The 23,555-nt window shown below is 43.8% G+C and overlaps 1 protein-coding gene across 2 annotated transcripts in view; it reads left to right on the top strand.

Moving 5' to 3' along the window:
* The window catches only part of USP37 (ubiquitin specific peptidase 37), a 391,659-nt gene that overhangs the window by 124,098 nt on the left and 244,006 nt on the right, over nt 1-23,555 (top strand). For both annotated transcript variants that reach the window (XM_086954456.1, XM_086954457.1), the window contains exons 12-14: nt 7,635-7,840; nt 14,468-14,585; nt 15,215-15,294. In XM_086954456.1, coding sequence (XP_086810582.1) covers nt 7,635-7,840; nt 14,468-14,585; nt 15,215-15,294 — 404 coding nt within the window. The remainder of the gene's footprint in view (nt 1-7,634; nt 7,841-14,467; nt 14,586-15,214; nt 15,295-23,555) is intronic.

Genomic DNA, 23,555 nt, shown 5'->3' on the forward strand with positions numbered 1-23,555 from the left:
AAGATTCAAAGGCCTGCTGCCTTTGCGAGCATCTCCAGGCCTGTTGCTGCTTTCAGGAACTGGACCCAACCAGGTCTTACCCTCATTTTGGGCGGGAAAATCAGCGGGAAACCCAAGTGAGAAGCTGTGTGCCCACCTTTGCCAACCCCACTCCTCAGGTGGGGGAGGCAGGGTGAAGCACAACTCTGTTCCCGTCATCTTGCAGATGGGGGACCCTAGCCAACCAGAGTGAGGAATATGCCCCTCTCCCACTGGAGGGTGGCATAATAGGGGATGCACCCACCCCTTGGAAGGGACCCATTGGTCTGCACCTTTACTTAACTGAAACGCTCCTAAATCTAGTATTTAGGGGGCACCCTGAACCTTGCCTCTTCAGACATGAAACTACAAGAAAAGGACCCGAACAGCTGTGCTGAAGCTAATAAAAGGAGGATGCCCACTGAATTGCCCCTTGCCCTACCAGCCTGTCCCCACCTCAAATCTGCAGAAATGAAACTCCAGTGAGTCCTGCAGACCGCAACCACAAGAACCCAGAGAACCTGACCTGCCTTCCAAAGAAAAGACGGTCTCCTGTGAACACCGGATTTGTTTACCTATAGACTCCAGCTCCGGTAAAATCTGCGAGTCTGCACCCAACGCCCAAGGCTCGAGTGCCCTAACACCACGGGAAGTTCTCCCCAGCGCTTCTGATCTGAGATCCCTGGCTTGCCTCAAGCTGACGCCTGCAGCCTAAACTTGTAAGGTCCCCCCCAACCGCGACCAGGAGCTGGTAAGCAGATACGACCCTAAAAGACACCTCTGCACCCGACGCCCCACAGCCTTTTGTGGCCAAAACAACGGTATCTAGCCAACCCCCAGCATCCCAACTTAACTCATGTGGTGGTCGCAACCAGAAGACTTTCATCCCAGAGCCTGCAGTGTTTGCAAACCAGAGAAACCCCATTGCAAGTAACAGGGCGCCTGATGTCAAAACCGCATTCTGCACCTGGCCGCCCTTGTGCCACTGAGGGTGCACCTTTGGTGCTGTCTTGAATCCCCATTTTCCCTGAGCTTAAGTCCAGGATCTTTGCTCCCGCAACCTTGTGGCCTGCTTGTAAGTATCCACCAACCGGAGGGCCCCTATCCCCCATTGGGTAACATTGGGCCTCTGCACTCTGCACCCGGCCGCCCTAGTGCCGCTGAGGGTGGAACCAGAGTGCATCCTTGACCTCTGGGGGATCCCGGAGTCTAACCCCAGAATACTAACTCCCACAAGCGAATACTTACCTTTGAACCGATAACACGATTTTCCTCCATATGACACCATTGCCTGTTTTTTTGTGAAAAGTTTCTAAGTGTAGAGTTGGAAAATCTATGAATCTTTTAAACTGTAACTGACTACCCAAAGCACTTTTACTTACCTGTTTACAGGAAATGTCCCAGTGTAGTATCCAGGTATAGTACACTGGTAAGTAAAGTAATCTGAAAAGTAATTCACATGACCTACTACTGAAAAGTCAATACAAAGTATATGTACAGTATTCCACAGTACTGCAATACCAGTAATTCAAACTGTAACCAAACCAAGTTCTATAAACGACTGCAATTCAAAACTGTATTATTTCTGCAAAGTATTTATCACATACCTGTGCCAGGCTTGCTTGTTTCTAGGAAATAAAATAATTAGTTGAAGTTGTCTGTGTGTTATCATTTGCTGATTGACTGTGTACAACAAATGCTTAACACTACCCTCTGATAAAGCCTTACTGCTCGACCACACTACCACAAATAGAGAGCAAGTTGCTATCTACTTTTACCTCTGCCTACCTTTGGGGTTCCACTAGACTGTACACACTATACCTCACTTTGGTGTAGTATATACAAAGCCAGCTTCCTACAAGAGAACACTGGTCTCCGGTGGAATCTGGTCTCGCAACAACCTGCTGGAGCTCTGTGTGATTTGAATGGCATTGAAAGCCTTTCTGTCCTCCATCAAGGGAAGGCTAGTGCAGGTATTCAGACAACCCCACCGCAATGTGATACTACAACAACCAGGGTGGGGTCGTAGAGCCTTTGTCAAGAGGCCTTGCACCTCTGGACGTGGCTGGAACAGGGCATATCCCTGGTGGTTCAACACCTGGTGGGCTCTCTGAACGCCAAAGCAGATTAACTCATCCGTCGATGCCTTAGCAGGTCATAAATAGTGTATTCATCCAGAGGTGATGAAGGTCTCAACAGTGGGTAGAGCCTTGTTTCGATCTGTTCGCCTCCGCTGAGCGCCCAATGTCAACAATTTTACGCAATGAAGTTTCCAAGTCGGCTATCGCTTGGAGACTTTTTGCCCAGAGTACAGCAAAGACCACCTATACACATTTTCAACCATACTACTCCCGCCCAGAGTGATCAAGAAGATCAAGAACTATTGGGCCCAAGTCATCCTTGTGGCTCAGGACTGGGCATGGAGAGTATGGTATCCTGAGCTACTGAGCATGAGAAGGGTCCTCCATCCAAACCGTTCCACTCTCTGCCATCTTGCATAGAGATTGAGTGGCAGTATTTGACAGCTTTTGACCTTGCTTCCGAAGTCTGCAACATCATCTTGGAAGTCAGGCGTCCCTCCACCAAGACTCTACATACCTGCCGTTGGAATTAATTTGTGGCATGGTGTGCAGAAAGCTTGGGTGGCGCCTATATAGATGCTGCAGATGTCACTTCTGGCTCTTTCTGAAGTTCAACTTCTCGTTCTTTCACTTTTCCAGCAGTGCTCTGCTCTGGGCACTCTTAAGCGCTATCTTTCTTCTCCGTTTTTTTTTTTTTTGCAGTTGCCTGAACAACCCCTCCCTTTTCAAATCCTCTATTGCACATAGGTTTTTGAAAGGTCTTGTACATCTTGTCCCTCTTTCACAATTTAACATGCCTCCGGGGAACATTAATATTGTGTTAACATTCTTGATGTGTGCGCCCTTCGAGCCTCTCTAGACTCTAGAATTGTCCCCTCATGGTTCTTACATTTAACTGATTTCCTTGTGCCTATTAAATCTTCCTGAAGAATGAGTGAGCTGGAGGCTGTGCCATCCAAGCTGCCTTACTTTTCAGTCTCTCCTTTCAAACTGGTGCTTCTAAAAAGAGCCGCATTTCTCCCGAAAGTGGTCCCGCCATTTCACGTGAGAAAATCCACAAAACTGTTTACTTTTTTATGCTCCTCCACATCCCTCTAAAGAAGAGGAGCGACTCCACCTTCTAGACCCAAAAAGAGCGTTGCTGTTCTACTTTGACCCCACACGAGTTCCGTGTGAACGACCAACACTTTGTGGGGTATGTTGGTACGAAGAAAAGTCCGACTGCACAGAAGCAGACCATCTCCAGAGTAGTTGTGCTCTACGGATTCGCCAAGAAGCAACCTCCTGAAGGATAGCATGCTCATTCCACAAAACTGAAGCTGTAACAACCCGAGGAGTTCCAGTCCTAGACATCTGCCAGGTAGCAATGTGGGCTTACCTGCACACGTTTACTAAACATTAATGCCTCAACAGTCTTACCCATAGGAATGGGCATTTTGCACGTTCGGTCCTGCAGGACGTCCGCAGACCCACTGCCGGGGTTGAAATTGCTATCTAGTCTAAGGTAAGAAATCTGCAGCTAGAAGGTTCTATCAGACGAACAAGTTAATTACCCTTGGCAAGTCCTTATCTGGTAGAGACTCTGCCTAGCCACAGATTTCTTGCTGAACCTTCCATTCCCCTATTCTGTGAACTAATTTCTAGGGAGAGGGCTGATCCTTTTCAGAGCTCTAGTTTTCCACACAAGTGGTCAGTGTTCTTCAAGGCTCCACCTTTCTGGCATAGAAAGTAGGTTTCTGGCGTACCTGGGTGGCGCCTATATAGATGCTGCAGATGTCACTTCTGGCACGGAGCTGTTTTACGGCATCTACAGCATGCAGGGGTACTGCTCATGAAAAATCGTCTGGATCCTGTCTGAATCTTGGTTAAAATTCTAAGGTAAGTAATCTGCAGCTAGATATAGCCTCTGCCAGAAACGCAGTTACTAAAGGTAAGTAACTTGTTAGCGTGGAAGAAATGGGAAAACAAAAGTAAGGTGGCAACAGATTTCAAAATAATAAACCTTGTAAACCAGCACATGGGGTACATGCGCAGTAACTAGTGGAGTGGTGTGGCTCACTGGTTTGAGGCGGGAGCAGAAGTCTGCACGGGACCAGGGTTCCTTTCCCGACGCGGCAGGGTCGTGGACCTGGGTCAGCGGACTCGATAATTCTCGCTTCGGTGCCTACTCTAATCAGGGGTCCCACTCGGCAACTCTGGGCATTAGCTTGCCTAATCGCCACAACGGGCCCCATCAACGCCGGGGATTCCTGGCTCCAGCTTGGGGACTCCCAGCAGGAACCATCCCACAGGGAAAGCCAGGACAGGTTCCCCAGCGTTATACAGTGCCAGGGTAGCAGTGCGCTTTACAAGCTCAAAAATTAACTATGACATTAGGAATGCTGTCAAAAGAATTTCTGTATGTACTGGTGACAAGGTGAGTAAAATATTCCAAAAATCGATTGACCAAATATGAGCAAATACAGTGAACAATGACGTGGGATCAAACAAAAGGCATGCTCGTCTTACTAGACCATGGACAAAGATGGACTGGGTCAAGCATTGTTAGCGTTAAAACCCAGGAACCTTTGAGCAACTGCGAAACTGTTCAAGACACTGAGTGTCCCAGTGTGAGTTGATAAAGTTAATGGAAGAGAGCAAGGTAATTTGCATTATGCGTCAATGTATCTTCATCGAAGAATGAAACTAACCTTACTGATAGTTTTGACAGAAGAACCATTATACCACCCATTCAATTTAAAGAATATGTATTGAACTAATTGTTGATGTGAGGGAGAAAATGCAGTATTCTGTAACATGTTTTTTTGTCAATATCCTCTTTCCTCTGCCATCCTACCCCTTCCTCTCCTTCCTCTTGTGTGTGTGTGCTGGGTTTAGAATGTTGGGAACAGGCGGGAGGCGCAGGGAGCATTAACATCTTTCTATGTGGTACCTGGGTGAAATAAAGGCGTAGACTGGATCTCGCCGCCTCATTACACATCCCCCCAGTCTTCACTCTGCCGAAGGGCATGTTAGAGCTGACTTCATGTCGTTGTCAGTAGATTGTCTGGCGAGCTGAGCAGTGGCGTGCTGTAGAGTTGTGTTGTATATGCTGTAATTAAGCAGTGGTAAGACTGCCTCACTTTGCTCTGCCACTCCTTTAGGAGAGAGAGCTACTCAGTTCAGGATTTAATGACTAGAGTCTGGAGCTAGTGTGCTTATGCTTTTCAGCCAAAAACATTATAAATAAATACATTGCAAAATGTAGTCCACACATTGCCCATCCCCTCAGACTTAAGAGAGCTACAACAGTTTGCTTTCCCCATAGCTACTCATAGCCTAGTTAATTATTCACAAGACCTATGTAATGAACATTCCTTTGTATTTAGAACTAAGATCTTTATAATCAAGTGGCAGGTCAAACGTGCTTACCTTCAGGGTGAGGATTCCTGTAACTTCATCCTACCTCATTGTGCTATATTTGGAAAATTCAAGAAGAAATGGCTTTTACTCTGCTACAAACATTTGTCGAAATGAACATCTTTACACCCCTTTCAGGAATGACATATCACACTGAGCCACAGTACTGAAATAGTCAGCTCAGCATTGGATTACCTCTGCAAGATGCTTGATGACTGGTGTCTGAGCCCAGGTCCCGTTGGAACTATTTGCAAACTTCGACACTCAATCAGGTTTTGTTTCTTTCTTGCTAGTCTGAAGGACATTGCAATAAAAAAAGAACCCTCATATGGCTTTCATTTTTTGATAGATCAGTTTCACACCACGATTCTCATCTGATGTTTAATACATAAACTGCATTGTTCCACAAGGATCTGTACTGTACCCTCACTAACATCTGATGGTTGCCTCTTGCTTGCAATCTGCATACCAAAGGAGTGAAGTTCTACATGCACTCTTGTCAGTTGATGAACACCCTCCTCTGAGCAGGACATCACCAAGCAGAACATCACTTCGCATTTGCCTTCATGTCAAAATACACTCGCCGAACTGTTAACTACTGTGCGCTAGTAGATGCCCTCTTACTTTTGAAACCTAATCTGTTGGAATCTGAGCTTATTACTTATTAGTAAATTGATAAATGGTATCCCTCCACTTCGCCAGATGTCATGGGTGACCCTTCCGCCTCCTGCCAAAGTTTTTGCAATCTAGGTATTTATATTGATACTGCCCTTTCTTTGGAGTCCGATATCGAAGGTTGCTAGTTCCAGTTTGTGGCAAATTACATTTTATTGAAGAAAATTATCATTCACTGCATCCTATTCCCTTAGTTTATGTTCCAGTGCAATATCTGCTTGACTATGGCAGTTGTATCTGTCTAGTCATACCAGTCAAGGTTCTTGAATGGTTAAAATTGCTGCAGAATTCTGCGGCCAGATTGCATTCTCGCTCATATCCTGCATTTTCAGATCTCTACAATGGCTACCAAACTCGCTATGAGCACTGTTCTAAACTGTGCAGTCTACCACAATCAAGGTTTTGAACACCTGCCCTTCCTTCCTGGGCACAAAATGTATGCAATTTGCTACTCAACAGGATTTCCTCTCATCGCGTCATTGTCTGCAAAAAGTCCGTGTGTTGCTTTTTCTTTCTTTTGGTGACGGAGCTTTCTAAGTTGCTATGACCAAAGATTGCAACATCCTCTCTCTAGAGAGGTGTTGCTTTGACTTCACATATGCTTTCCGAAAACAAAAATGAAAACTTGGCTTTTAGAAAATGTTGATGTTTTTCATTTACTTGTCTGCATTTCGCTATGTGATGTTCTGAGCTTCGCTCTACAGTGTTAAGAACATACAGGTGCTCTAGAAATAGTTAATACGTGCTGTCCAACAGACTGGCAATTTAGTGACATGAGAAACTGTATTGTAAAGAGCATGCTGTTAAAATGTGCAGCTGACATCAAAAAAACGAAGATGAGTTTGAGCATTGTGTGAGGGTGCAAAACTGACTGCTCTAAGGAAAAATTGAAAACTTCAGCAAACCTATATGTTAGACTAGGTGATGAATATTTTACGTTGTGCAACCTGATGAGATCCTTCTCCAGTGACTGGTTCCAGCTTGCCCATTTCAATCATTGACATGGTCTTTCGGCACTGTATATCTGGAACTGGGCAGTAATGATAATGAAGAGCATGAGAATAATTTAGTTTTTCGATTTAAGGTTATACAAAAAGCCTAAGGATGTTGTGTCACTGGGATATTGGCTAAAGGTCTGTTTATTAGGCTGATTGTATCCACAGTCCTAAATGGCGGTTGTGTCTTAGATACCGAATGTTTCTAAAACTTATTAATCTGTTTGTCTAACAAGAAAAGTCCAATAATGTAGCAGAATCGGTTAACCTTTTTGAAGAATGTTTTAACATTTTTGTAATAAATTCAGCTAGCTCCTAAAACTCTTCCTCTCTGGTTAAAGGTCAGGTAAGCATGTCTTTTGTAGGTAAAAGGTTGAACCGTTCCTAATGGAATCTGGTCTCCTCTTAAGCAGGTCTTATTAATGAGCATTTGTCATGAATTCACAAAATGCTTTGCCTTTCTCAGGATGCACATGAGTTTTTAAACCAATGCCTCGATCAGCTGAAGGAAGACTTGGAGAAATTAAACAAAACATGGAAGTATGAGCCATCATCTGGTGATGAGAATGCAACCGGTCGCACCTCTGAAGACTGTTCTGCCTCCCGGGTTTTTCCCTGTCCAGTTATCTGCAACTTTGAGTTTGAAGTGCAGCATTCAATCAGCTGCAAAATGTAAGTGTTATGTGAGCCTTTTTTTTTTTTTATTGGTTTCGCGGGTACTATGTGGTTGTACTGTAATTTACCAACTTTATCCAAGTGCCACCATTAATGCTTTATTCTAGATGCCAAATTTTCGTCTGTATATATATATATATATGTATATATAATATACGTGCATATGTAAATATATATATATGTGTGTGTGTGTGTATATATATATATATATATATATATATATATATATATATATTGTGTGTATTTATATAACGGGATGACAAAGAAAAATTTAAATCTGACAGGAAAAAACGCTTGAAAAAAGAGGATGCAATAAGGGAGCGTAAAGCTTTTAAATTTCACCGGGACCGGTGCGATAATGAATATGGTAGAGTTTTTACCTTCGCAAAACGGTTTGATGCTTTAAAAGCAGGCAAAACAGGACCAATACAAACTTTAGATCAAGGGACAGGAAGTGAGAATGTGCAACCTGACCTAACCTCTGCATCAGATGCAAGCTCGGCTGTGGATAACGGGTCTGAAGCGGAGACTCGCAGAAAAATCAAAGCACCAGCAGCTCGCAGACACTCCCTAACTGAGGACGTGAATTTTTTATGCAGAGCGCCTCCATTCGCTCAGACCAAGCAAACAGAAAATTAATGCAAATCGGAACGTAACAGAAAGCGGAGGGAGAGAAGGCAGGCAAACAGAAGAAGGGAGAAATAAAAGGCAACCAAAACGGCAGCAGAGAAATTCTGGAAAAAATAATGCAGGAGAAACCAGAAATAAGTGACAAGTCATTAACCTGACGGACGTGGTACTTAACAAAGCGGAAAAACAACTGTTAGCCTTGGGTTTATCCTTCTGCCTGTGAGTTCATTCAACTATGCGAAGTCTCGAATGGATCTATATAAAAGCGTCAAAGTTAAAACTCCTAAAGTTCAGCTGAGGCTCCTCTAATGGGCGTTCTTTGTGTGGATAAAAGCGGCCATGCCTGGTCGCGAGGAAGCCCGCTACCTACCCGGCAGATCCATCGCTTTGAATCTTCGTAGTGCGTTGTACCTAACCTCTGCATCAGTTGCAAGCTCGGCTGCGGAGAGCGGGTCTGAAGCGGAGACTCGCAGAAAAATCAAAGCACCAGCAGCTCGCAGACACTCCCTAACTGAGGACGTGGATTTTTTATGCAGAGAACGCCTCCATTCGCTCAGACCAAGAAAACAGCAAATTAATGCAAATCTGAACGAAACAGAAAGCGGAGGGAGAGAAGGAAGGCAAACGGAAGAAGGGGGAAACAAAAGACAACCAAAACGGCAGCAGAGAAATTCTGGAAAAAATAATGCAGGAGAAACCAGAAATAAGTGACGGACGTGGTACTTAACAATGCGGAAAAACAACTGTTAGCCTTAGGTTTATCCTTCTGCCAGAGAGTTCATTCAACTATGCCAAGTCTCGAGTGGATATATATAAAAGCACCAAAGTTAAAACTTCGAAAGTTCTATGCACAATCCAAGCCAACACGAGTAGACCAGGTTGGAGGAGGGTCATGGACTAATGTTCAAACACCGGAAGATCATGCAGAAATTACAAAAAATCAGGATTCAGAAAATATGGTAGACATCCTTTATGATTTAATACATGAGGAAGAGAATATAAATCTGGCTGAATCAGGAAATCCACCAATCATGGTAAATAAGTTGTGTCAAACACTGTTTAAGCCACCATCCACATTTTACCTGTTAATGATGGAAGACACTATCGATGTCTTCCAGGAGCAAGTCATCAATGGTTTGAAAAATCTAAATAGATCTACCCAAGAGAAAAAATTATAAAAACAGCATTACTAAAAATAAGAGCCCCAATACCACCAGCTGATGACCAAATTAAAGTACAACCAGGAGATAGTCATCAGAAATGCTGATAAAGGTGGTAATGTGGTACTGTGGAAGAGGGAGGACTACCTAAAGGAGGCTATGAAACAACTTGATGATAAATCAGGTTACTGTGGAAGCAACAGAATGACTCTAAATTCGGGACTTTCAACCTACAAGATGATTGATGGCTTGGCGGGATGTGGGCTTAATTTCAACTGAGGAATATTAGTTCTTGTGGAATGCCAACCCCTCCACTCCCTTAATGTATTTTATCGCAAAAGTACATAAGGATATAAAAAATCCACCTGGGAGGCCAATAATATCGGCCAAAAATAGCATCTTTGAAAAAACCTCTATATACACAAACTTTTTTTCTGCAGGAACATGTCTGCAAACTAACATCCTATATCAAAGACACGGGGCACTTCCTGGAGAAATTTCCCATGGCAAGAGGATTACCTTCTGATTACATTGTATGTAGCCTCATACACCTCCATAAAGCATAAGGATGGACTGAGGGCCTTACAATATTATTTGACACGGAGAGGGTCACAATATGCTGAACACCAAAATGTTGGTCTATATGGTAGAAATGTGTTTGACAAACAACATATTCATGTTTCAAAATACCCTGTACCAACCGTCACGAGGAGTTGCCATGGGAGCCAGCTTCTCCCCCAGCTACGCATGCTTGCATATGGGTTGGTGGGAGGAGCTGGTTCTCATGGAAACTCACAGTGGAAATGACCAACCAAGTCAGGAGTTGGTGGAGGTTCATTGACGACCTGTTTCTAGTGTGGCAGGCTACGGAGGCAGAAGCAGTAAAGTACATTAAAGCAATCAATAACAATGACTTGAACTTAAGCTTTATTGCTAATATCAGCCAACTAACATAATGTTTTTGGATGTTGAGGTGCCTGGCAAACGGTATATTAGAGCCGAATCTACACAGAAAATCTACGGCAGGCAATGCAATTCTGCATGCTAGCAGCTCACACCCGAGCCATTTAGTGCAGAGTATACCATTTGGGGAATTACTGCGTCCAACACGTATATGCAGTAATGACAATGACTTGGAAGCTGCACAAAGAATGCGTAGCCAGATTCAAGGAAAGAGGTAACTGCAATAATTGTTTGGCTACAGCATTAACAAAAAAGTAATCTCAAACGGAGAGAAACCCTACTTAAACAAGACAGACCGGCCCATCCAAAATGAAGCACCAAATAATTTTTGGTTCATGTTGGAATTTAACTGACAAGAATCAGTTGTGAGTAATATCGTTAACAAGAACTGGTACCTTATCAAACAGGATCCTATTATAGGTAAAGCAGTCCCCAAACATCCATCAATCACATATAGGAAGAACACTTCAATGAAAGACACTTTGGTGGTCAATGATCCCTGCGGGCCTCCAACTAAAACTACTTGGTTAAACCAAAGATTAGGGTTTCACAAATGTAAATTATGCAAATCCTGCAAACAAGGGACGTCGCAATCCAGTTATTCGACACCATTAGGCGGCCTAGATAGACAAATAAATAGAGCCCTAAATTGCAAAACGGATCATGTGGTGTACGTGCTGGAGTGCCCATGTAAACTAAGATATGGTGGAAGAACCATCCTCCAAGGTCATAAGAGTACTCGGCACATATGCGCCATCAAAAACAATGATCAAACGTATCCAGTGGCACGCCACTTTAAGCGGCATGATAACCATCCCAATGAGCTTAAATATTTCCTCATTGATGCAGTCCCGAGGAACAAAAGAGGTGGTGTCAGGGAAAAGACACTCCGACTATTGGAGATGCATTACATTTTAAACCTTGACACCAAGCATCCGAATGGATTGCATAGTTCGGAGGAACTCCATGCCAGCTTACATTTATAGTGGGCTCTATTTCCAACTGACTAACTACTGTAAACCCTATTAGCTCCAACAAATGGTAATGTCAATATGAATATTTATATCAATTTCAATATTTGACCAATGCTGAAATATTCACTGAAAAAGAAATTAACAAGTCCGCAATTACTAATTGTACTAGGTTTTAGGTCCTTCCCTTGTTTTATCACCATTTTATCTTTTAGACACAATACACTTTTTTCTTGTAGGTATATTTTAAATATTTTTGCACCTCTTTTAGACACAATACACTTTTTTCTTGTAGGTATATTTTAAATATTTTTGCACCTTTCTAACAAACCCTGCCATGTTGAACACCAGGATTAGATAAAAAGTCTAAATCTAGAATATTAAAACATATAATTAGAATCCTAAAAGAAAAACATTCCCACAAAAATTATATATATATATATAATATCCCAACAACGTATTCCAAAGAAAACGATAAAGCCGCCACTCCAGTCACTCTTGTTTGTTTAGACACGGTTAATTTATTCTTAAATCCATTATCAGCAGTTTCACAGCACAAACCCAATCAGTTCCCAGGATTTATTAATTTCCTTTGTTTAACTTTTCCCAGTCTTATTTTACTTTTTGTGTCGTTTTTGACGGTCTCATTTTGTTTATTTGGAACTTTCTCCATGTTTCCTTTTTCAAACATATGTGACACATGTTATTTTCGCTTCTCGTTTCTCCATATCTTAAGCTGTGTTTTTTTCGCTGTCTGGATATATTTTACTTTCCTGTGTTGTCTAAAACGTGACTGTTGGCTTTAAACCGATATCAAAGAAATGTCATTAAAATCGCTTATTTCTTGAACCGTTTGTTTTGCAAGGTTTTATTATTCTTCCTGCCTTGCACTCCAGTAGTTGCGTTCTGACATTCTTGTACAGAGATAAGCCACTACATAACCGACCGGCTTTCTAATCAGCCCTCTGTTTTCAGTCCGTTCAAAGATTAATTGCAGAGACAAACTATGTTTCCAGTGAGAAAAATAGGGGGATCCCTTCTTACCTCGGAAGTACTCTCCGGGCAGCGTGGGTCCCCGAGCAATTACACTGCCTTAATAATAAAGTTTGTGTCCCACATACCATAGCACTAGGTTCGAAAGACACATTGCATGCTATTGTCATCACATTCCCTCCTTGAGACTGATGTCCAGGCCAACAAAACTCCTATTAAGTGTATTTTACTCAATACCAGATCCATGGTTAAACACATTCCAGCTTGAATGTATGATTTAACTGGAAAAACCGGATTTGGTCTTTCCTACTGAAACCGGGGCAAACGAGAATAGCGATCCCGATTGGCAGATAACAATCCCAGTAGGATATTTTGTTACTAACCAAGACAGAGTAGGAGCGATAATATACCGCTCTGAATATTCGGTCAAAATTGGCTCTGAGCTCTTAGCCGAGACGGAGGCTATCTCTTTCTCCATGAAACGGAATAAAGTAGAAATATTCCCAGGCTTGTTAATCTATAGACCACCTGGACCCAAAGCAGGCTTCTTAACCTGCTGTGTTGAAGTGTTGGTAGCCTATCCAATTTCAGCTCGGGGACTCTTGGATTCTCAGAGGATCCGCGTCCCTATATATACACAAATTTAGTTTTACCCTTAACTCAAACTACTGAACACATTTATACCAATTTATAAAAATGCACTGTGTGGACCAGCAGCTACCGGTTTGCCAAATTTGGTGCAAATCCGTTGAGCAGTTCGGGCTGTAGTGGTGTCTAAAATCCCAACAGAAAATTGCATGGGGAAAACGTTTTTGATACCCCTTCTTCTCAGCCCCCGCTCTACGAATCACCCCGAAACTTTCCAGACGGCAGCTGAAGTGAGCTTCCTACTAGTTTTGGGAAATTTCGTGAGGATTCATCAAACAGCTCCAAAGTTATTGGCAAAAGAAAAAACGCTCTTCCTATGGAAACTCTGTCCTCACTAGAACTACCTACTGGGGACTGCCAGTAGATAATAAATAAAAAGAATTTTTATTGGCATTTTACAACTTAGAATCAACTCCACTAAATCAAATTCCCACTCTTCTCACTTGAAAACTTTTTAATTTAACAACCCGATAATAGTATCACATTATAATTCTCCTCTCTTGCAGTCCTTTTCTTTTTACATTTGCAGTTCAGTGGCCATAGTTCAATTTTCTTCTGGGTTCCTTTATTCTGTTAGTCTTGCTCTTTTGGTGTTATGATTCATATAGTTCCATTTCCCACATTAGCTATCTTCTCCCCTGTTTGAATTTGTATTGTCTCCTTACTCCACACTCTCCATGCATCTAATTAATCGCGTTTCCCATGCTTTGAAGGTTAGTATTGTCCGTTCCATTTCAATTTAGTTATCCGTGTCCAATTACTTTGTATATAGCTCGTTAGCTGTTGCTATACGGGACAAGGCCTAATAAACCTAATCTATTGATTTGGCTGCTTAGTGTTATCTGTTAGGGGTGATATATAATGTTTTTATTTACTTAAATATGGAAGGCGAGAAAGCATACAGTTTCAGCATCATAAAACGTATACAGTGCATATACAGGCAAGCTCAACTAGTATATCAGTCATAGGGCAGTAGAAAATCATCTAGATGGGGTGATATTTTTAACTAGTGTTTAAATTTGGTATTCTTAAGTGCTTTTCAGTAGTCCCCAGCATGGAAGGACCTTTTAGAATAGCTGTTAAGGGATCTACTTTTAGAAAACTTTTCAACAGAGGAATCACTTTTTTATTATTCATTTTGGATAAAGCTGTTTGACTAGTATGGGCAGATAAGACCAATTAAGTAATGGCATGTGTTTGCTTGTTTCTGCTGTCAGGTATGCTTCAAACGGTATGATGTTTTTATTCTGTAATTCTAGGTGTGGTGAAATGGTCGCAAAGCGTGAACGTTTTAATGATCTCTCAATTGACTTGCCCCGGAGAAGGAAACTTCCAACTCCACGTTCCATCCAAGATTCACTTGATCTCTTTTTCAGGGTAAGTTGTATTTTATATATGTCTATACATATTTAACTGCTGCCCAGTTAACAAAACATTTGACTTTCGGGCCCCCTGTTTCCAGCTGGATTTCTGTAGGCAGGACGAGAAAGTATTTCCAAAAGAACAGTGTCACTGTATTTTTAAGAACCCTAGAATGATTGTCCCTCTTTAGCAAATCCCCAAAGCAGGACATGGGTATTGATGATTGTTCATTGCCCTCACCTGCCAACAGTTGATTATTTCTTTTGCTCTTGCAAATGAAAAAATACTTTGCACCTCTTCCATTCCTAAACCTACTGTAACTAGTTTATCACTTTTCTTTGTTAAAATTGTATGTTTTGGGCTTTGGTTTGCATAAACTGCTTAATAAAGTTTGGTAGACCTTATTTACATATCCACTAAGTGCCAATATCTCTAATTTACTTCCTGTGGCAATTCATTTTTGTAATAGGTTTTTTTAATTGTTATTGTAAACTTAGGGCATCATAAAATGACGATATGCATATTGTTCAGCATCCATTGGCACAAATATCTTCAACATCACTTGCATCACTACTACCTGTGACAACAGGAACGATCCCAGTAACAGTACAGTACATCAAAATCATTTTTGTTTATATTTCTAGACTGAAGATATAGATTACTCCTGTGAAAAATGTAATGGAAAATCTGCATCGGTCATGCATAAATTTAACCGACTTCCCAGGTGAGTGTCAAACCCTTAACTTTTATTCTCATTTTGTGACTTTAGTATTCTTGCCTAAAAATGTTTTTGGTTACCTGTGATGCACCCAATCATGATCCTTTCCTGTTTATTTTTTGATATATGCCATATGCTACTTTACTACTATGTTTAACAGTTTGATGAAAATGCACATCTGTGGATCACAAAAATGAAATAAAAGTTTAAAAACTATTTTCTCTCCTATATTTTGTATTAGTAAACTAACTTACTGTGCTGCAGACTTTGGTCCCAAGCTGCTACTTTGTTTGGACTTGGTTTGACATTGTCAGGATATTGATTTTAAGCACAAAGACCCATGACAGAACAGGGACTGAGGTCAACTTTGCAAATGATTTTTATTGTCTGGAGGGCATGTATGATGAAGCCTCTACCTGCTTTGCTCTTGGTGTAGAGAATAAGATCATAAGACTAGGAGAAATACCACACCCTTTACGTGGGGTTTTACTGAGCTCCCACAAGACCCAAACAAACTGATCTGCGGAGGTGAACTAGTTTCTGTGAGAAATACCTTTGCTCATTGTTATCTTGGAGTAGCTGTAAAGTATCTTCGAACATGTGCTGTGTATGTACAACAGTTTACCAAACAGCAATGCATTTAAGATGTCCAGTAATTAACCTACAAACCAAGTTAGTTAAGACAAAAATTTCTAAAATATGGAATACAAAATTTCCTGGCTATCGTGCTATTCTATTAAGGACACTGTAGCGAAGATTAGGCTGAATTCTCACTCTAGCAGCTTTACAAAAGTCCAAATAACGCATAAAAACTACATTTCCCATGAAACATAGGGAAAGATGAAAACTGAAGCAGTCCAAACGGAGGCAGCCAATCCGGTGCGAGGATGTCCCCATAACTTCCCCTGAGGACGCTCTATCCTCCTCTTTCTTCCTGTGACCCAATCAAGGCAGTCTTCGGTTAATCTTGCTTGCCAGCGTCCAACCCTAAGTCAAAACAATAGGACCAGGGTACTAGAAAAAAATACAATTCCAATCAACAATGAACTTAGCAATGTGAGAACACAAGGCCACATGAAAATACTACAAAACATGTTCTCGGAGGGTTCGGAGAAAGAAGGGTGGGCTAATCTTCGCCTCGGAGTTCTTATTAGAATTGAAAACTTTCCTGCGCGAAAGCTAGGAAATTTTGCATTCTATGGCTGGACCGGAGGCTTCAGATCAAGCTTGTCCTCCACCAAGGATCCCAGTGACCACACTGGCTTAAAGTAAAATCTCTTGAAAGTGGAGTCAGAGGACCAGTCTGCGGCATTTAGGATATCCTCTAGCCACGCTCCCAAAGAGAAAGCTTTGGATGCCATTGCACCTCTAACCGAATGAGCTCCAAAACGGGAGGTGTCTACCTACTTCCTGTATGACCCAGCGCACCCATCTTGCAATCGTAGGGGAGGAAACAGCCCCATGTGGCTTAGTGAGAGCGATAAACAATTGTCTGACGCACTGAGGGCGAATGTAGACTGTACCCACTTTGTAGGCCTGGAGTCCTCTGACCACACACAACATAGGAATGTCTGGGAAAGCAGGATAAGATATAGACCGTGAATTGCATTTGGTTCGTCTAGAAATGTGAAAAGTAAGACCTTCCAGGGTGAAAACCCAGCCCGTGAGATCCAAGGCCCTCTCATCCGAAACCCTGCGACAGGATATCAAACACAGAAGCATCGCCAGCTTAAGAGAAATTTGTTTCCTCAAATATTTATTGGATGGCCATGACAGAAACAGATTGAGAACTTTGTTCACAATCCTTAAAACAGTAGCGCGATTCTGGAGGAACAGACAGCCTGATCCCTCTCAGTAGCTTACAAACCAAGGGGTGCTCGCCAATATGGTGATTATCCAAAGGCACATGCCCTGCTGAAATAGCTGAACAAAACTAATTGATTGACCGATACGCTAGACCTTCTTTCGCCAAAGTGGCTAAGAAGTTAAGGACGTGGACAATATCTGCCCCCATCGGATCCACTTGTTGTCGAAGGCACCAACTCACCCAGCGGGACCATGCGGACCGATATCTCTTATTGATACTGTCCGCCCAGGACTTAGCGAGCCACGTGGCAGCGTCTGTCAAAAGGACTGGGACTTTCCAGCGTTGCCTGTAACCCGCCAGGCCATCAGCTGCAAGACTGCCTGTAGTCAGGAGGTGATGGGGATTCCCCTAAGGATCTTTGAGGAGACCTGGGGGTAGATGGATTGGAAAATCCCAGGATAGTTCCAACAGAACTGGAAGCCAGGCTTGCGACCTCCATATTGGTGTGATTACCAGTAGGTCCACCTGTTGTCTCCTCACCTAGGTGGATAACCGCATTAACATTGCGAAGGGAGGAAATGCATTTTGCTCCAGTCCTGGAGGAAGGCATCCACTGCTAGAGCTTCCGGATCCGGGCGCCAACTGTAATAACGTTCAAGTTCGGCGTACAGCCAGTGGAGTTTAGTCTTGGCCTCCTCTGAGAGGGGCACAAACTAAGAATAAGTGAGGCCTATGCGTAGGTGTTCAGTCTTGAGGCGTTGCAGGGCCCTGTTATGCAGGTTACCCGGGAAAATGGCCTTGATCGACGACAAGAGAATGCCCACCACTCTGGCTAAGTGGAGCAAGGATATGGTGGGCCTTGCGAAAGTGCGTTTCAGTTAGTGTCTGATCCTTGATAACTTACGAGATGGGAGTGATAAGGTTGCGGCGACTGAATCTATCATGAAACCTAGGAATTGCATTCTCTGGGAAGGGATCAGATCAGATTTGGGTTTGTTGATCACAAACCCCAAAGACTCTTAACAGGGATATTGTCTGGTGCAGTTGAGCGAGGAGGTGTTGGGGACATTGGCTCATAATGAGAATGTCGTCAGATAATTATCAGCCGGACGCCCTCCAATCTGAAGCGCTCCACCACAGGCTTCATCATTTTGGTAAATCATCACAGAGCAGAAGACAGTCCGAAAGGAAGGGAGGCGCATTCGAAGATCTGAATATCCCATTGGAACTGCAGGAAACTCCTGTGCGGTGGAAACGCTGGGATTGTCAGGTACGCATCCTTGAGGTCCAAGCGGACCATTCAGTCCTGCTCCTGCAGCAGATCCCTGAGAAGGTGAATACCTTCCATTTTTAAATGGCGATAAATGAGCCAACCATTGAAGTCCTTGAAGTTGATTTACAGGTCGATAACCCAGTCCTGCTTTTCCACTAAAAAGAGGTTTTTGAGGAAACCTCAGGGGTGTAAGGTCGAGGGAACAATAGCTCCTTTCCGCAACAACTGAGACCTCCCTGTCTATAAGGGCTTTGTGTTCTTCTGTGAATACTATGGGTCTTGGACGTTTATGTTGGGTAGGTAAGTCGAAAAATTCTATTTGGAAACCTCGGTCGGTTTGCAAAACCCAAACGTCTGAGGTTAGTAAGGACCAATTGTGAAAAGAGTTGTAACCTGCCTCACAGTTTGACCTCCCCTAATGGTTGAACTCTTATCTTGCTGATTATTGTAGGAAGCATTCCCACGACCTCTGCTTCCTATGCGGCGTGGGTAATTTTTTGTTTGGTAGAAGTTCCCGAATTTCTCCGGATCCTGCCATTGTCCCCTCTGGGGTTTTGATGACTTAAAGGAGGCTCTATTGTAGGGACGGCCGGTAGAGAGCCCCCTGCCACGACCGGCTGCGCCAAAAACACATGAGGTGAAGATGTGTTTAATGGACGTTTGGGCTTTGTTCAATGAATTAAATGTATTGACAAATTTCCCCAATTCCTTTACAAATGTGTCTCCGAAGAGATTACCCTCTGCAATCGGACCAGCTTCAGAGGTGGCCAGTTCACCTAGCTTGGGGTCAATTTTTATGAGCAGGGACCTGCGACGCTCCGTGGAGATTGATGCGTTTGCATTCCCTAACAATATGATTGCTCTCTGGTCCCAACTGGAGAGGGTGTCCTGAGATATTAGGGTGCCCGAGGCCTTGGCATCCTAGGGCATGTCGCAAATTTTTGCTAAGGGGCCTGCCATATCTGAGTTTAGTTTGTCCTGGCGTGCTCGGGAGGAGCGGTCAATGCCCTTCTTCGGGTCACGGATGAAATTACCCAGAAAGGTGGCCATTTTTGGATCTACCTCTTGGGTGACTGTGACTTTTCCCTCTAGGGTCGGTCTCGGACATTCTGCTCTGAGGCAACTCCTGACATCTTTATCCAGTGGGTTGCACAATCTGTACGCCAGGTCTGCTGCCACCTTAGGGACTGGAACCCACTCTGCAGACCTCTGGTGCCAAAGGTCATCCGGATTAAGCATGTCTACGTCAGGCGCCGACTGGTCCAATTTAGATGGACACCATGGACGTCCTGCCTATTCCCCCCCCACCCCCCTCCCACCCCCCCACCCCCCCCCCCCCCGACTTGCGATGGGGATGGACTCCTCTAGTTCCACCGTAGTGAGGTCATCCGGGACACCAGAAGGACCTTCTAGAGCTTCCACTGGATTACTGGGTGGTGCGGGGGCTGGGCATCCAAAAAATGCCTTTTTGAGGCGTTCACAAGCGTCAATGTCCACACCTACGTCGTCGAGCGCTTCAGTTTATGGTTGTTTGCGCTAGTGGAGGGCTGTACTGGAGGTAGGGGATTCTGAGGCCCCGTTTAATCTTCCCTCGGAGTGAGGGGTTGTTGGCATTGTGCCTGTAGCATATACATTTTCATCTCCAGTGGAGCCACCACTTGGGACACTGCCTTGAGGATGGAAGAGTCCATGACCTGACAAGTGGTCATCCTCAGGTAAGTACATGATCTCCTCCTCCTGCTCCTCATAAGTCTTCATATTCGGCCATGATAATGAGGCACCAACACAAGCACGTCAAGTTAGAACGGGAATCAATACAGGGGAAACCCTAATATGGAAAAGCCTGAGTGCCTTGAATGCTATTGGGCGTAGCCCTGGGACCAAATCTCCCTTCTTATTCTGAGGGTAAATCGCCTGCCTGGGCCGGTCCCTTATTAAACTGCTTGCCTTACCCGAGCGTCTGGTGTTTAGGCTCCAGGCAGGGCCTCTCAGTCGGTCACAACTACCACAATATCAAAGTAGCCCCGAACGCTATTTTAGCAATAACTTCCCCCGCGTGTGTACAAGGCACACAAACGGAGTCCGTCTCCCCGTGATTTGAAATGAGTGAGCGGAAGAGAACGAGTTGATGCTGCGCTGGGGGGAGGGAGCCTGAGCGTTGAAGGGCGTGCAGTTCCCTAGCGGCAGGAGGCCGCACCGCGCCGAGAGCCTGACTGAACTATTACGGCCGCGAAGAAGCGAGACGCACTCCTGCGCCCGGAACCTGGAGGGAAGAAAAGGCGTTAAAACGCAGCACAGATAATAATCCTTCCATAACAGTTAAACATGCAATAAAATAAGGAATTATCACACAACAAGCAATTAATATGAGGAAACAGAAAAATGGTCATCTAAACGCTGCTGGAGCAGTGAAGAAAGAGGGTAGAGCATAGGGGGACCAACTGGCATGGGTCCAAATTCAGGACAGCGAGTGTAAAAATTCAGGATAAAGGGTCAAAATTCAGGACAAAACTTTGGGACAACAGGTAAGTTTTACAGACACATCAGAGGAGTTCACGCAACAGTATATAATTCATCCATCCATAGCCAAACATATTCAACCATTTGCAAACTCATTTAATTTAATTTCACTCATCCTTCCATCATTTCACTCATCCATTCATTATCTATCCATCCACCCTTTCACCCTATCCATCGGTACACTCATCCATCCACTCTTCCACCCATCCATCCATTCACTCATCCATCCAGCCTTTTAGCCTTTCACCCATCAGCCATCCTTTCACTTACTCATCCATCCACAGTCTCTCATACTTCCACCTGTTCACCCTTGTCATCCATCCATCCTCCCTTTCTCTCTCCATCGACCCTTGCACTTAGCCATTCTTCCTTCCACTCATCCGTCTACTCATCCACTCATGAATCCATCCATTGATCCTATCAGTCATCCATCCACCCTTTCACTCCTTCACTCATCTATCCATCCTTTCGTCAATTTACCCTCCCTTTCACTCACCCATCCTTACATCCAACCTTTCACTCATGGGTCCATCCATTCACCCTTTCACTTATCAATTCATCAATCAATCCATCCATAATTTTACACATACATCCGACCATTCACTCGCCCATCAACCACCCTTTAACTCTTACCTCCAGCCTTTCACTCATCCACCCACCCTTTTACCCATCCTTCTACCCTTCCACCCAAGCATCTATCTTTTTACATTTTGTCTTATCCATCCTTCCACTGTCTCACTCGTCCATCCATTCATCCTTTCTCTCATTATCATCCATTCACCCTCCCATTCATCCATTCACCCTTTCACTAATCTATCCAGCCATCCACCCATCGCTTCGCTTACTCACCCACTTTTTCATTTTAATTGAGCTGAGCCTTTGTCTGCAGAATTGCAGGCAGAAGAGGCCCAGCAAGAACATCACCCTTGCTCTAGTTCCTAAAGGAATGGGGTGGGGAAGGGTTCACTATGCCCTTGCACATAGGCAATCTGAGTCATGAGTCATGCATGATGCACAGCGTCAGGTCATGAGGTGACTGTGACATAGTGTTGTTTCCCGGGCTTTAAGTGGGATGAAAAAACTGGGGGGTTTCTTCAAAGTGGATGTTTGATGTAATTAAGGGTGCGGCTTTAAACACCCAAGGTAAAAATCTGTGCTTAGTATAGTGTACCGCCTAACTGGTATTTTGCGTCTTCTGTCATTGTATCCAAATAACACAACCAGTAATGTTACACCTGCAACAAGCCAGAACTATTGGCTTTTTTTTTTTTTTTTTTTTTTTAGCAGAGTTTTATATAGCACGAACTAGACCCGAACCGAATTGGGTATCAGAGCACTTTACATAACACCAGTTACGTTACATTCGGACACACGTTCATTTTTGTTAGGCACGGGGAGATTAAGTGAGTTGCCCAGAATCACAGGAAGTTTGGCGTCGTTACCGAGACTCGAACCCAGTTCCTCCAGGTCCGAGGTCGAGCGCCCTAGCCGTTAGGCCAACTCCTCTCCTTTGTTAATGGTTGTTGGTTGCTTTTTTATTTGATGAATCTATCATGGCTTCCTTTAATATTAAAAATGCATCCGTTCTAAAATGGCAATACTGTCACCCTAATAGCCTTTGACCCCAGTGGAATTAAATAAACGTATCCTTTGGCACGTGCAACCATGCACACAGTGCACCGGAAAGCCCCCGACTCCCCTTTTAGAGACTGGACAAACAAAGCTTTACTCTGACAGATGCCTATAATGATTACACGTTTATTCAGCAACATGTGCATTTAGATAATTAAGGGGGCATTCTATTGGGCAAAACCCAATCCAAACTCAAAACTGCTAAATACTTCACTAACCCATTTTCAATTAAACTGCACTGTCACTGCAAGCCTCATCTAGTTACATTGTCTTCTGTGTAGAATAACATTGAAGTTGAGAGCTCCTGCCTACAACACAATCCAAACTAACTCTCCGATTTGCCTCTCTAATCGTCCCAAACTAGCTGGCAGCCCGATAGGCCTCCTGCGTGAAAACAAAATGCTTCTGCAAACGCCAAGAAACCAAGAAACAAATAAACAACTCCACCCCCACCCCCCTCAGGTAGTCTTCTGTCTGACAGAATGCCTGCCGTGGACAGAGGTTGTAGGAGGCCAGCCACCACATGCTTTGCAGCCCAAACTGGCCCATTGTCATTCTGGATATGGCAATCAGCCCGCAGACAGAATGACAATGGGCGGGTGGGGCTGCTCTTGTGCTCCGAGGAGGAGGTTGTGGCGGCCCCATTAGGGAGTTGAGGCCTCTGGCAGGGAACAGTGCTGTTCCCTGCAGGGCCCAGAATTACGGACAAAAGGCGTCCATAAAAGGGATCCTCACGGACAACGGACGTGCGGTCCAATTTACGGACTGTCTGTGAAATTTACGGACGGTTGGTCACCCTAGTAGAGCGTCCTCTGGAAGTTATAGGGTCGTCCTCGCACAGGATTGGCTGCCTCTGTTTGGACTGCTTCAATTTTCATTTTTCCCTATGTTTCATGAGAAATGTAGTTTTTGTTTTATTTGGACTTTTGTAAAGATGGAGTGAAATAAACGAAGAGTTCAGCCTATTCTGAAGCCTCCAGTCCTGCCATAGAATTAGCTTCATACCAATAACTAGTTTTCCAGCATTAGTATCTT

Source organism: Lissotriton vulgaris, chromosome 2_1 (genome assembly GCF_964263255.1).
Source record: "Lissotriton vulgaris chromosome 2_1, aLisVul1.2, whole genome shotgun sequence".
Classification (NCBI taxonomy): Eukaryota; Metazoa; Chordata; class Amphibia; order Caudata; family Salamandridae; genus Lissotriton; species Lissotriton vulgaris.